The sequence below is a fragment of the Oxyura jamaicensis genome, chromosome 4 (assembly GCF_011077185.1).
Source record: "Oxyura jamaicensis isolate SHBP4307 breed ruddy duck chromosome 4, BPBGC_Ojam_1.0, whole genome shotgun sequence".
Lineage (NCBI taxonomy): Eukaryota > Metazoa > Chordata > Aves > Anseriformes > Anatidae > Oxyura > Oxyura jamaicensis.
This window is the reverse complement of record NC_048896.1, coordinates 29487587-29501180: the sequence shown is the minus strand read 5'-3', so window position 1 is coordinate 29501180 and position 13594 is coordinate 29487587. Positions and strand designations below refer to the sequence as shown.

Here is a 13594-nt window from a genome sequence, read left to right as displayed (position 1 = left end):
GGGTGCTCCAGGGACACAGCAGAGGAGTTACGACTTGCAGCAACTCATCACTCTGAGAATGTGAAACTCGGGATTATTATGCATTACTTCTTTGCTTGCTGTTTCTCGTTTGTGTTTTCAGTTTGCTTTGCTTTACTTTTTTTTGATGGAAGACCCTGGTGTATGCTGCACAGTTTCTCAAATAATATTTTCCCCTTTTTATTTAGAGCTGAGCTTGGCAAAGCAAGGATATGAACAATTATACAGGTGGGCTACTCAGGGGGAGTGAAGAAATAAGGCATCCAATCAGGTATTGGCAACCTGCAGCACTGTAGAAATGCCCCTCCAACAGATTTCTGTAGTTCCAGCGCGGGAGACTGCCAGCAATGGGAGAAGTTCAATGGGCAGAAACAAAGAGAAGAGCAAGGAAGTCGAGGTAAGAGGAAGGTTTCGGTTTGATACGGTAGGACGAGTCTGCCTTTTGTGGCCAGTTTTTGGCTGCTCAGCAGGATGCAGTGTGCTGTAGCTTTACATGGTACACATGCTTGCAGCGTGCCTTAGCACACTGAAGCAATCTTCTGGGAGAACATCTCAGCATTACAGGAAAGAGGAGCATAATGGAAAAAAATAGAGGAAGCTACAAACTGCACTGGGGGGCGGTTTAACATTTGATTTATATGCATACAGTCCACTAGCACTGACAGGTGTTGCTCCTTATAAGCTGTCAAGTAGCAGTTTCTTTATAATAGGTTGGATGAAAAAGTAGCTTTAATAAGATTCCTATCTCTGCTTAAAAACAACAAAATACCATGATAAAGCCTGATTTTCTAATATGCATGTGTTATTCATAGCAGATGTAGGCATGAGCTCTGTAACTTACTCTTTATTATCATTTGAAAGGCACAAACATTCTTTGATTCATAAACATACAAGGGTGTTCCACCAGTATCGCGTATCCCGTTGTTCCAGTTAAGAAGAAACTGTAGGTTCATATTATATTAATGAATAGAACAAAATATGCAGAAAATCTGTGCAATTTTCTAATGATATGTTTAAGGTTGGAATCTCTTCTACTCTGTATAGGTCGAACATGCATTGTGTGAGACAAAAAAACCCTCCGACAAAACCAGACATCCCTCCCCAACCCAAAAACCAAGTAGCTTATTTCTTGATGTAGTAGTAAAGGTACCTGACAGACATCTGCTTTTTGCAAGCATGTTTTTTTTTTTTTTTTTGTGGTGGTGTTGTTGTTCCCTGTTGCAGTATGGAAAATAAAGAACTATTGTGAAAACAAAAATGATGTGTTTTAAGTATTATCTGAGAGATGAGGGGATAAGCTGCATCCCTGAAATAAGCAGTGTTTTAACTTTTTTTTGTGCCATATATCTGACTTGGTTTTCCAGAAATTGTTAAGTTCAACCCCTTACATGCAGAGAAGTATTGGTAAGCTTGCAGACTTTTCTGTAGAGATGCCTTCTTTGCTCAGTATTTGGCTTCTATAAGTTAATTGATTGTGATTATTCTGTTTTTCGTTTGAGCACCAGTCTATAAACAGTGTCCTTCCCTGGAAGCAGTCCCCAGTTGCTTACTGGTAGTACTGACGTCACAGTTGGTAACATCTAGAGGTCTGTGTTCTGCAACAGAAAACTTTTGCTTTATTTTGGTTTTATTCTTCCAGTGGTTCGTTAAGGATGAAGGTTCAGGCGGAAACTATTCCTCGTATTAAGACTTGACGTGAAAAGCAGAACTATGAAACATCTCCTTAAGTGCATACAGAAGTATAAAACATTACCACTGCTTAAAGTTGCTCTCTGGCATTCTGGTTTTCATTTGGGCATCAGAGTTAACTGAAGAATACATGCAACATTGACATAGAGGTCAGATAGGTGTGATAGTTAATTTAGTGTGTGGGGAGAAGTGTGGAGCTTCTGATTTGGAAGAATTTCATATGCTTTTGTACATTCCTTTTCCCTCGAGGGCTAGATTGCATCATTTCCTTGAGACTCTGGTATCTCAGAAAACAAAGCCTTTTCTTGAAAGTTTTGGGATTTATATAGCAGAAAATAACAAAATGGTCAGGTTAGTTAAGTTCATGGAAGTTTTCTTCTAAAAGGAACACTGAAATAAAACCGAGACTTCCAGTGCTCCATTGAAATGCAGTTGCAAAACTGCCCTCTGCTGGGCAGAGACGAATCATCCTGCTCCAAGACATGCTTGTCCCTTAAGGCTTATGAATGTAATTCATGCAGAGTAAAAACTCCCCAATACTACTGATGGATGTTGTAGATCAAGTGGTATAAAGACTGCATTTTTCACATAAGTATATATAAATTATGAAGATACTTCAGTTTGGTTTATGGATGTGCTTTAGGAGTGGTGAACCAGGCTTTTCTCAGGCTTATTTATGTGGCTTTCTATCCCCGCCTTTCCTACACAGCATGGTTCTCACAAGGGGAAACTTTCTTGCTTGTACTCGGTGTTTCCGTGTATTGGTGAGGCTACAGCTTTTCAGTTGGTCTGGGTTCATGTTGTTCACTGATACTGCTTGTGCAAGTACCTGGTTCCTCTGCTTTTCCACTAGCAGGCATTTTGAGGTGAAAGAGCTAAATGATGGAGTTAAATGGGCTTCCTGGAGGAGTGAGAACATCCGGCTAGTTTGGGAAGACATGGAAAAAAGAAGTATCTTCTAATTGCTATGATAACAGTTAGGATTGTATGCCAAATCCTGGTCTTTGCTTGAGAATTTTATGGGATTTCCTTGCAACAGCATTAAAATTTATCAAGAAGTGTTCATCTTCTGTCTAGTGGCAGAGCTCCCTGCAGCGAAGGGTTTACCAGGTTCGCAGTGAATTATGTAAGTTTGGCTGACTTAAGAACCTCAGTTGTGTACAATTCATGCTGCAGCTGATTCCGTAATGCTATTCTGTGGTTGTAGTCACTCCTAGACATGCTTTATCTGAAGGTTTTAATAAGGGTCTATGCACGCTTACAGATGATTGCCAGATTCTTAAGAACAGTATTAAGTGCAGCATTCATTATGGGCCACTGCACTATTAATGATGTGTAACACGCATCCATAATGGATATATGACAAATAGTAGGAAAGTCAACAAATATTAGGAATATCAACATGACAACAGTGGCCAGAGGAAGCTTTTCAAGGTAATGTTTCTATGCAGTGTCCTTTTTGGGAGCAACAACTTTTGTGCACTCGATTCCTGTAATTTTAGGTGGTTTGCCTCAAGAATTAGTGGAAGTTGTAGTTACGAAGAGCTTTTGTATCAAATTTAACTAGGGAGCTTCTTTGAATGTTGTCTGAAGATTATTTATTTATTTTTCTTTCCATAGTAAAACACTGAAAATCCTGAAGCGTTTTATGCCATGTTACAGCAGCTCTGCACTGTTTCCATATACAGGTATAATCTTCAATTAGTTTGTTTCAGTGATTTTAGGAAGGTTTAACATTCGTTAATGCTGCCAAAGCATTTGACTGAACAACTTGTCCATCTTACTCTTTTACAAATGCTGTTGGAAAAGATCGTTGCAGAAATGAAGACCAAGGTGTAGAGTATTGAGTGCGTTCACAACATGGTGTGGACTTCTTTGGTGTTCAGTAGTTCATTCAGCTTTTTTCAGTATTTGAAAAAAGTCACAAGCAGACATTGAAATGTATAGTTGTGTTTTTGTGATGGAGGAAAGCACTTTGTTTTCTGTTTTCAGAACAGATTTTTAATAGAAGTGTAACTCAAAGTAAATTAAGTCAGTGACCTAAAAATCAAATGATGTCATCAGGCCTCCAAACCTGTGAAGTTTCTGAAAGTGTTGACTTCAGTGCCTTGTGGCTACATAAATAACATTCCCCATTTCTTATGTGTGCTTAAACAGTTACGCTGAACCTCTGATTGATTGTCTTTACTATGTAACAAAGACTAAAGAAATGTCTATGTTTTCCGCAGAATATGGTTGATGAAATGCCTACTCTGCCTAATAATTTTCCTGACTTATTTGTGGATGTACACTGTGAGGTTCATAAAACACCCTCTGTTTCCACTGTCTTGTGTACAGACGGGTTATTACTTTGATGTGCGGTAAGTGCGTGGAGAAGTTCTCATACAGTAGAGAAAATGGGACAGTGCACCTGAGTGAAGTTTTAGCAAACTTACTAAGTAATGCTAACTGGGCATTTGAAAGGGTAATAGAATAAACTGCCGTAACTACTGTGCAAAAGTAAACTTGAACGTTGTATGCTCGGTGTGGTAGGAGTATGCTTACAAAAGCCAACTGTACATGACACGATATGTTAGAGAAGATACTACTTGCTGCCAAACCGTTTTTTTTCCCCGATGTTGTAGACATTATACCTGTTCAGCTGAACCATTATTTTTTGAAATGTGGTAGTGGAAAATTTATGTGCTGGTTTTGAAAGGATTAACATAATGAACCATTGTCCATGAGAAGCAAAAATTAGGTCTGTTTATCTGATAGTAATCATCTCAGAGTACAAGGCAGTGACAGAAACAAGTCAGTACTTGGTATGATTACCTTTTGCAAGAATTTTCCTTAAAAGAAAAGGAAAAAAAAAAACCATTGGAACCGTAATATGGTATTTGAACTTATTGACCTGGCAGTATGACTGACTTGTTACAGTGATGATTTTTATCTCTGCTGACCCAAAACCAAACCCAATATCCTCAAGACTTTACAATGCTTGATATTCTGTAGTTAGTATTAACAAGCAGTGAGTTTGCCATGTTATTGTTGCTTTATTTTTAGTTTTGATTCTGTGTAGATTAAAAATGCTGCTGTTAACTTACTAGTAAATGTTTTTTCCTCCTCATGTCTACTGCATTTCTATAGCCTTAATGTATTGTGGTTCTGACAGAGGTGATGACGATTAGTTTCCTTTACAGAAATTTGTAATGTGTAATAAAATGCAAGGGGGAATTTTCTTTATCTCCAACACATATTAAAAATAAGTGCAGCTACATTAGTTATTGAATGTGCCTGCTTAAGCATCTTTCCCTTTCCCTCTCAGATCACCACCCCAGTGTGTATCATACTTTGACATGACATGAAATTAAATTCTGCATGCTGCACAGCTTTGTGCTATGGAAGAAACAGGGGATCTCTGTCTGTTTTTCAGCAATGTTTTCATATTCTGCCGTCTCAAAGGCAGCAGGACAGCAAGAGATCTGCAACTTCTGAGGCTGTAAATGTTATCAGGGAAATACTTTGTCATTTAGGATGCATTAAACTTGAACCTACAATTTTTGCTGTACTGATTGTACCTTAAAAAAAAAAAAAAATCATTTGAATGTGTTGCTCAGCATGATGTATGTGAATTCATTGTGAAGAGCATGCATTTTTTTATAAACAGATCTTCTCTCCAAGTCAGAAGATGAGGCTCAAACCTAATGGTGATTTCAAATGCTATGTTAGAGTAGCTGATAACATTTACTTTAAAAGTTATAGAGACTTTCTAGCAGACTAGAGTTACTGCTACCACTTAAAGCTTGTAAATAGTTTGAGACATTGACACATTTTTTGAGGGAGAGATGGTAACTCAATTTTCTTAATGAGAATAAATTGTTTTAATATGTAATCTCACTTGATAATTGCTTAACTTTAAACAGATTTAATGATAGGTAACACTTTAAAAGGCCTATTTTCTTGCATTCTACCAATGAAGTGCTTCTACATTTCTATTAAATGATTTTCTTGGCAATTGTGAAGTACATACATACAGAGATACTTCATACCTGAAGCTTGTTAGTAATTAGTGAAAAAAAGCTAAAGGTTTTACATATCTGCCTGTTGGTTTATTGTCTTATAACATTAGGTCAAGCAATGCATTCAATCCTTTAGATGGGGAGGCACAATATTTAGTGTATTTAAATTTCTTAATGGCTTTGATCACTTTATGCAAAGGTGAGATCAGGGTGACTTGACTTGTGAAAATGTCACTGATATCAGTGCTACTAAAATAACAGATATCCTCGTGCATTTTCTTTTCTGCAAGGAATAGAATTTTTAGATTGCCAGGAAATTTCTGAAATAATATTTAAGCCAGGTAGTAGATGTTTCTGTTTTTGTTGATGATTATCTTGCTTTCTGATCTTGAAGTTTCATAAGTATAATTTAACAAATAAATAGATACAGTCATCTATTAACTAACATACAGAAATTTTGTTACAGGAAATGTAAGGATGTTTATTTTCAAGTATAGCTGCCTGTAAGGCACCATGTAATTCCTGTCCTTAGGAAATTTAATTTTCATTCAGCAAGAGATGGGAGGAAGGATGGGAAGGCATGGGTCAAGCTCCAGCATATAAACCTGCTTCCTGACATACTTTGACACATGTTGCTTTTTCTCCCTAGTTTGAATGTAATGCTCCTGTTGGACATGATGTTACATATAATATATGACAAAATCTCTAACCCTATTTGCTGTCAATATTGTATGGTAGTTCTCAAAAGATGTGGGAGGTTATTCTTCTTTTCTTGACCTGACGGTGTTTTGGACAACTGCAGCTTTTGCACGGGAAATCCACCTGTACCTGCAGTTATAAGACACTTCATGCTTTCTGGTGAGGTTTTTCTGTAATTCTGTAGTGGTAACTTTTATTTAATGGTGGAAGTGCTCCCAGAAGTATAGCTGAAAGGCAGTCTGTGTAGTTGTCTTTAAGGTGCTTTTAAAAGGAAATTCTTACCAGTAAGTCTCCAGTAAGACTCCTGTTTGGAACTGTTATTTTGATGTGGCTATTTAATGACGGTGAGAGAAAGGGGAAGTGTAACCTATTACAAGCTAGATTTGTTCTACTGATTTTGGGTCCTTGTTTCTTCTTCCTTTTTTTCTTTTTTTCTTTTTTTTTTTTTTTTTTAATTCATGTGAATAAAACCCATTTCTTCTGTTATCAGTAAGAAAATAGGAGGTTGCTTGCTGTGCTTTTAATAGCTTACTGTAGGATAATGCCAGTTCTTTACAGGCTGCTCTTCCTGATAAGATTACGTAAATGCTACTGGCTGCATAGTATGATTGTCAGGCTTTTTATGAAAAGAAGATGGTGAAAGCGTATTTCACCAACTTAAGTTGCTGTGTATTGACTGTGCATCAAATAGGAGTATCGATTTGAAAATTGGTCTTTTCACTGATAAAGGATTTGAAGCTTAAGATTCCCTATCTCTGTAGCCCGCTTCCTCTGTGTTTACAGCCAGTGCTTACAATCTGCTGAAATGTGTCTTTTGCTGCTGCTGGAGTTCGACTGCAAGTCTCATAAAGAAAGCCTGAAGTTTATCTTTTTATCTTGGAACTCCCTGTTCCAATAAATGGAAAATCTTGGGGAGTGTGTGTGTTTTTTCCCTCTCCTAGTCTAAAATCATTCTGAGTTTAAAATACTAGGCTTCAGTTTTTGTTTCATTTAGATTTCCTTCTAATGCTAGTCTGAGATTTTATAGAAGAAACATTGGCTGTATTAAAAAGGTACTGTAATTTTTTTTCTTGCTAAATCATGTTTTTTTTTATTTTTTTTTTTTTTTTTTTTAGAAACGAATACAAAACACCAACAAACCAAATCCCCAAAACCAACCAAATATTAATAATAAAAAAATACATAATTTCCAATTAGTGATTGTTCATCCAATTTTGAGCTATAACCTCCCATTCACTCGTGTTTCATGACTGAATTAGGTCCTGAATTGTGCTGAAGCAGTGGCTGTAATTGAGACAGTTTCCTAAATCTGTTCCAGTGCCTAAACCCGGTAGCTGGGCGGGACTGACCTGGAACTGGAAACAAGTCGGGAAACCAAAACACTGATCATTTGTTCCAGGTGCCTTTCACACTGACTTTCATTATGAGCTGTGCTCTCTGAACCTCTCTCTCTGTTGCAGATGCTTTTCTTCCGGGGGATGGCATGCTGCAAATACAGTTCAAACAAAAATCATCCAGGACAGAACTTAGTCATCAGCAAAGCCAATGCTCCAAGACTCATTTTGAGGAGTACTTTCAAATCTAAACAGCATTTTAACAAGCAGCTTTCATGGTCTTGTATACCCACCAAATCGTTAAAGATGACTCACTGACTCTAAAATCCAGTTGATCTCAACTACTTGGTTAAGAAACATCAGAGAAGCTGAAATTCTCTCACCCCTGCAAAATTGTGACGCCAGCGCTACAGGTGCATCTAGTTTTGTCTGAGCCTAGCTAACTGAACAAGGAACAATTTTTAAGTCTATATATTCTGGATACATTAAGTACACAGTCTGTACATAGAATTGTAGAAAAATATAATTTACAGTAATCTTTATTGTTCGTAATGATGAAAATAATTCTGAATTTGACCTGGATTTTATTTCTGAGGCAAGGCAGACTTTCTCATAGACGCTTTGAATGGAGGTTATTCTAGTGAAAGTGAAAAATCTTTTCCTACACAGCACCGGCAAACCTTTCAGCTCATATCATCAGCTCTGGGAGGGTGTTTAGTATGTCTGGAGTGAGTGAATGGCTATAAGGACATAAGAAATGCAAACAATTCTGGTTTACAGCTGTACACACTTCCCAAACCGCTCCTGTGATGTGAAACTTGATCTCCCTGTGGTTGTTGTGGGGCAGTGGTTTGGGTCCACAGAGCTGTGTGCCACCCACAGCCCTGTGCTTGTATCAGCACACAGCCCCGGGCTGGTCCCGTCCCTCAGGGACGCCTTCCTGAGGAACCCTCCTGTGAAATGCTGCTTCACGTGTCACAGCTGCTATCTGATGGACATGCTTGGAAGCTTGTTTGGGGTCTTTCTTCCTTGAATTTGGAGTTATTTTCAATAAAAAGGGAGAAGGCAAGACAATGTATTGGGGAATGGATCTCAGCAGTGTAACCTTCTGAATGGACTACAGCCATTGACTGCTTCGTGCTCTCTGGTGGGATGATTTAACTTTAATAGAAGGTGGTTCTTAGGCTACTTTGAAATATTTTGTAGATTTTTCTGCTCTTTTTCTAAGCTTTGCATGCACAAGAGTCATGACTCATTTGTCATCATCTTAAACTGTGGCAGCAGTACCAGTTTGCAGCCAATGGAAGTATTTCCTTGTCAGAATATGGTTGTTGACTGTATCTGTATTGTGGAATAAAACTTTTTGGTAATTACCATGAATTACCTATACCTTTTATCAAGGTCCCTTATTGCCAAATTTGTCCATCCCTCTAGTCTTGGGTGTATGCGAGTATAGAAAGATGGGACTGTTTTAACAACAGCCATAAGAAAATTGTCTCTTGGAACAAGGAAGTAGATGGATTATCCGAATCCATATTTCACAGCACTGTCATGCTGAAATATTTTAAAGTGATTATGGTAGTACCTCACTGATTTTAAAGAAGTGTTTTTCCTATTAGAGAGATTTGTTTTCTAGCGGCAGCCTAGATAAAAAGCCCACACACGCTGTTTACTGTCATCTCTTGCAGAAATTCTTACAGAGCCTTAAAAGGAGACTTTTCCATTCTGTATATTCTGTACATTCCATTACTGCAGTAGCCTGTTGCACTGCCTTCACTGGGAGATAGGGGGTATAGATAACATTTCACCATCTTAGTACCCTTTATAGCTCTGAGGAAGAAACCTTCATTTCAGTATAAATTTTAAGTACCTGGTACAGGACCAAAATTAAGTGGGAGAAAGGGTTAGCAGCAGGTTAGGCAGCAGTACTGTGTTAATATGTCAGAGTTTTAACTACTTATACTACTTATATTTATTTCAGATGCTCCCTTTCTTTGTCTCTGAGAGAAAAATAAAATGCCTGGTAGCATTCCCAGCCATCTGACTTCTCCATTTGTAGGCAAGGCCAGCACAGCGCAAACCATTAATTGGCCAAGCCTTGTGAAAACAGCATTTTGGTGGTGAAAAGCATTCTGTTGATCTGAGTGTTTGCCTTTTTGCAGTGAACCGTGTGCTGGTGAGAAGGGAGCAAAGTGGCTGAGTATGGTATGCCACGTGAAGGATGTAGCTAGAGAAGACCGAAGAGGCACTGCTGAGGACTCGACACATCTGTGTCTGTAGTGCTGAGTGAAAGGTGCTGGGATCGCTTGGGATAGCGATTGCCTGAGAGCTGTGAAAGCCTTGCTGCTCTCTCCCCGTTTTCTAACCGCTTCCAGCCTTTTGCTGGGAACACAAGAGAGCAGCCACAGGTGGGGATGTGAGTGGGCCTTCGCAAGTCAGGGCTGCTGATGTTAGAGATGGGCAGAGCCAGGGAGGCCTGTTAAAATCCTTTGATGCTGCTGCTTTCTCCTACGGTGAGGAAAGGAGGTCAGGGCACACATAGGGATGGCGCTGCTGTGAGCTCAGCCTTGCCTGAAACGTGTTTCGAGTCTCATTAGTGAGGAGTCCCCACTGTAAGCCCCTGGCTGCAGGTAGTGTTTTTGGCCCTCCTGCGCTGCAGTGAATTGACTGAGTCATTCCTGGCTCTCTGCTGGTACTCATTAAAGGGTCTGCTGCCAATGCAAAATTAAAAAACTTTTCACAGGTGGCATTATCAAGCTTTCTCTCCACAATCATAGTTCTAAGACAGTGGATTTTAGGAGAAATTTGGCATTCTTGCCTAATGACACAACCCTAAGAATGAGCTTTACGCTGTTTACTTTCAGACATCTAATAATCTAAGCATCTGTCACCAGCAGGCCTGGATGGAAAATTTGGAGTTCATCTGAGATCTTAATAAATAATTCTCTATTCTCCTGAGTTGCTGCCATCCAGGTGTTATAGGAGAAATATGACAGAATCAGTTTTCTCTCTGAAGCTAATGTAACCTTTAGTGTCAAATACCTAAGTGCAAATAAATAGGTTATGACATGAGTGGAAGTAGTATTTGTATCCGTAGTACGGGTCACAGTGCTGCCATAGACAAGCAATACACCTGTTTTGATAAAACTTTGAGGTATCACTGTCATGCTCCTTCTGAAAAATATGGTTAACCCACAGCATCTTGCTAAACTATTCCCGCCGGGGCGGGCCGGCCCCCAAAAAAAAATCTAAATTCTGAGGATTTTTGACCCATGCAGGGTGTTTTGTTGAACTGGTTGCCCCCTGTAATGTATCTGTGCATGGTAGTGTGTGTGCAGATGAATCAAGAGCGGGCTCTGGATCTGACTAAGGTTTAACTAAACCTTTTATCTTCAGTGTGGCATCTTTTTTGTCCTTTTGTGTGTTTTGTTTTTCCCTGGGCAGCTGTATATTAAGACTCGATACTTTGTGGTGTGCACAAGCATACTTCACTTGCCAGTCACTTTCTGGCAGAACAGCATTTGCCACTGTAGAATTGGAAGAGCGGTACATTTAAGAAATAAATGCTCTACTTCTACAAGTAGTAATGTGTTACTCTTTAAACACAACAAAGAAACAAAACCCTTGCTGATGTTCTGAGAAGTAATTAGTCAGTGTATACTTACCCTTGAAATCAACTACTGTAACTGCAAAATAGGTTTTATATAACTTTACATTACAGATAATGAGCATTTTGGCGACACTAAAAACTGATAATGTAATATTATCTCATGGAAGTACAAGTGGTATGATGTGACGTAGCGGGATGACAGAGTTCTCAAGTTTAGTGCAAATACCCATTCCCACTTTTCTGCTACTGTAGTCTATGAGAGAAAACCCAAATAGTATTTCTTCAGTCTTACTCTGCCTGAGTTGCTGCAGAGATGCTTAGTGCTGAGTACTGGTTCAGGTCTCATTTACTGAAGTACATTCATTTACTGTACTTCCCACGATGAAGGAAGAAACAAACTTCCATGTGGATTTGGCTGTCTTTCTTCTTTCATTATTTCCTTTGCTTTTTAGTCTATGTACTGGGGGCTTCTTACTGGGTCCATAGATTTTGCTGGCTTAGATACTCTAGGCTGATTGATTGCAGCTACTTTCAGTATAATGCCTGAGTATTACATTGAGTATAAAGCATTTTTGAAATCTTAAAATGGTTGTTTATTTGAAAAAAAAACAAACAAACACAAAATGAAAACACTCAGAAACCACAGAAACAACAACAAAAAAGCAAGTGCAACTTCGTATCTATAGCAGACTAACCTCTGGAAAACTTGATTTCACTTCAAAGGTGCTTACAATGGGGGAAAAATACATTTTCTGCTGGCCTGCAGGGAAGTTTACAGTGCAAAGCTTTTTCTGTTTTTTCTGTGATCCTACTCATTTTTCCTCCCTCCAAATGTCTGGTTAGGAACATTGAAAGCTAGAGTAACTTGAGGAAGGAAATATCACAAAAGCAAATACAGATTTCTTGAGGCTGCCTACTCTGGCAGACTTCAGTGAATTCTCAGGCTGCAAAAAGGATCCCTTCTGACACTGCTCCATCCACCATCTCTCCAGAGGACCTGAAAGCTTGATCTGGAGAGGGAATAACGTTCCATGGAATGGATTTGGGACCCTTATTTTGACTAAGCTGATCTCAGTGCAACGTAGAAAAAAGAACCATGAGCATTCAACTGACATTTTTAGGTAAAAGTTATATGCACATATATATAAAAATATATTTAAAATTTATTATGAATATGCCTAATCTTGCCAAGAAGGTTAAGGAGTTGTGTTTGGACACGAGAGGCAACTTTGTGTGCTACGTGGCTCCTGGTCTGTAGGGACTGAGTCTCCCACCTGCCCTAGGGTAATTTTTTGGCTTCTCGTTAAGTTAAGTTCTTCTAAAGTTAGGGTGTGGTGTCCTGCCCCAGCCTTTTTACCCTGTTCAGCCCTGGCTGTTTTACATCATGGGTATCTTTTTTCATCTAACTCTGCAGATCATTTAAGGTTATTGAGTACTGGGTATAGGAGGTGCTTTGGCAGTAAAATGAATTCTGCAAGAAATGTTAAGTCTGTTCTATCCTAAGAATATTTTGGTATGTCATATGGATTGCTTTTTTATCTATTTGAGCTACTTGCCTTTTATGATAATCCCAAAAGGTTTTTTAATGTCTCCATGCAGCTAACTAGTTATCAAACTTGTCTAAAATGGTAAAAAAAATCGGGGCTGTCAGAGATTGAATAAAAACACCTCCAAGGTAACCGTTGGTCTGTGTGAATTTTGCTATTTGTGAGTGACAGAGACCCAGAGAAATTTTGAAAAATTTGAACCTCTTTAGAAGTCCTGCCCAACTTTAATATTACTTTTGATATAAAAAGAATTGTTTTGAAAAAACTGGGGAAGGCTGACAGTTTTAGGGTAAAGGACACATTTCACTTTATGCACAAAACAATAGGGAACTTTTACCAGGTGTCCTCATAAAGTCAGTTGCATTTCATATAATGTTAGGACCACCAAAAATCACATTATGAAACACTGGCCTTCACTTCTGCACCTGAAAATATGTCTGCATAGCTATTATTTGTCATGCATGTAAAATCATGGATATAAAAACACCAGAGCGTGTCACAATGAAAATCAATTCTAAACACTTTGGGCGCTCGATAAATTTGCCATAAAATTCATTTTATGCAAAAGGAAATAAATGCATAGGCTGTAAAGAAGCCTGTGGCAGAAATGCCTTTAATTGTAAATTTTTGTTTTGTTTTGTTTCTGCATAAGAACAAAAGGATTAAAGGAAAAAGCTTTCCAAAAATTCCCCCTCT

At 38.5% G+C, this 13594-nt stretch overlaps 1 protein-coding gene across 10 annotated transcripts in view; it reads left to right on the top strand.

The window, feature by feature from the left end:
- Positions 1–13594, top strand: part of MARCHF1 (membrane associated ring-CH-type finger 1) — a 233147-nt gene that overhangs the window by 97429 nt on the left and 122124 nt on the right. For 3 of the 10 annotated variants that reach the window (XM_035325496.1, XM_035325502.1, XM_035325497.1), the window contains one exon: positions 207–415. The exons of 5 other annotated variants lie outside the window; for them this stretch is intronic. In XM_035325496.1, the coding sequence (XP_035181387.1) occupies positions 317–415 (99 nt within the window). In that variant the 5' untranslated portion in view covers positions 207–316. Of the gene's footprint in view, positions 1–206; positions 416–13594 lie in introns of those variants that run through there. 2 more of the 10 variants (XM_035325495.1, XM_035325492.1) reach the window with 2 other exon arrangements.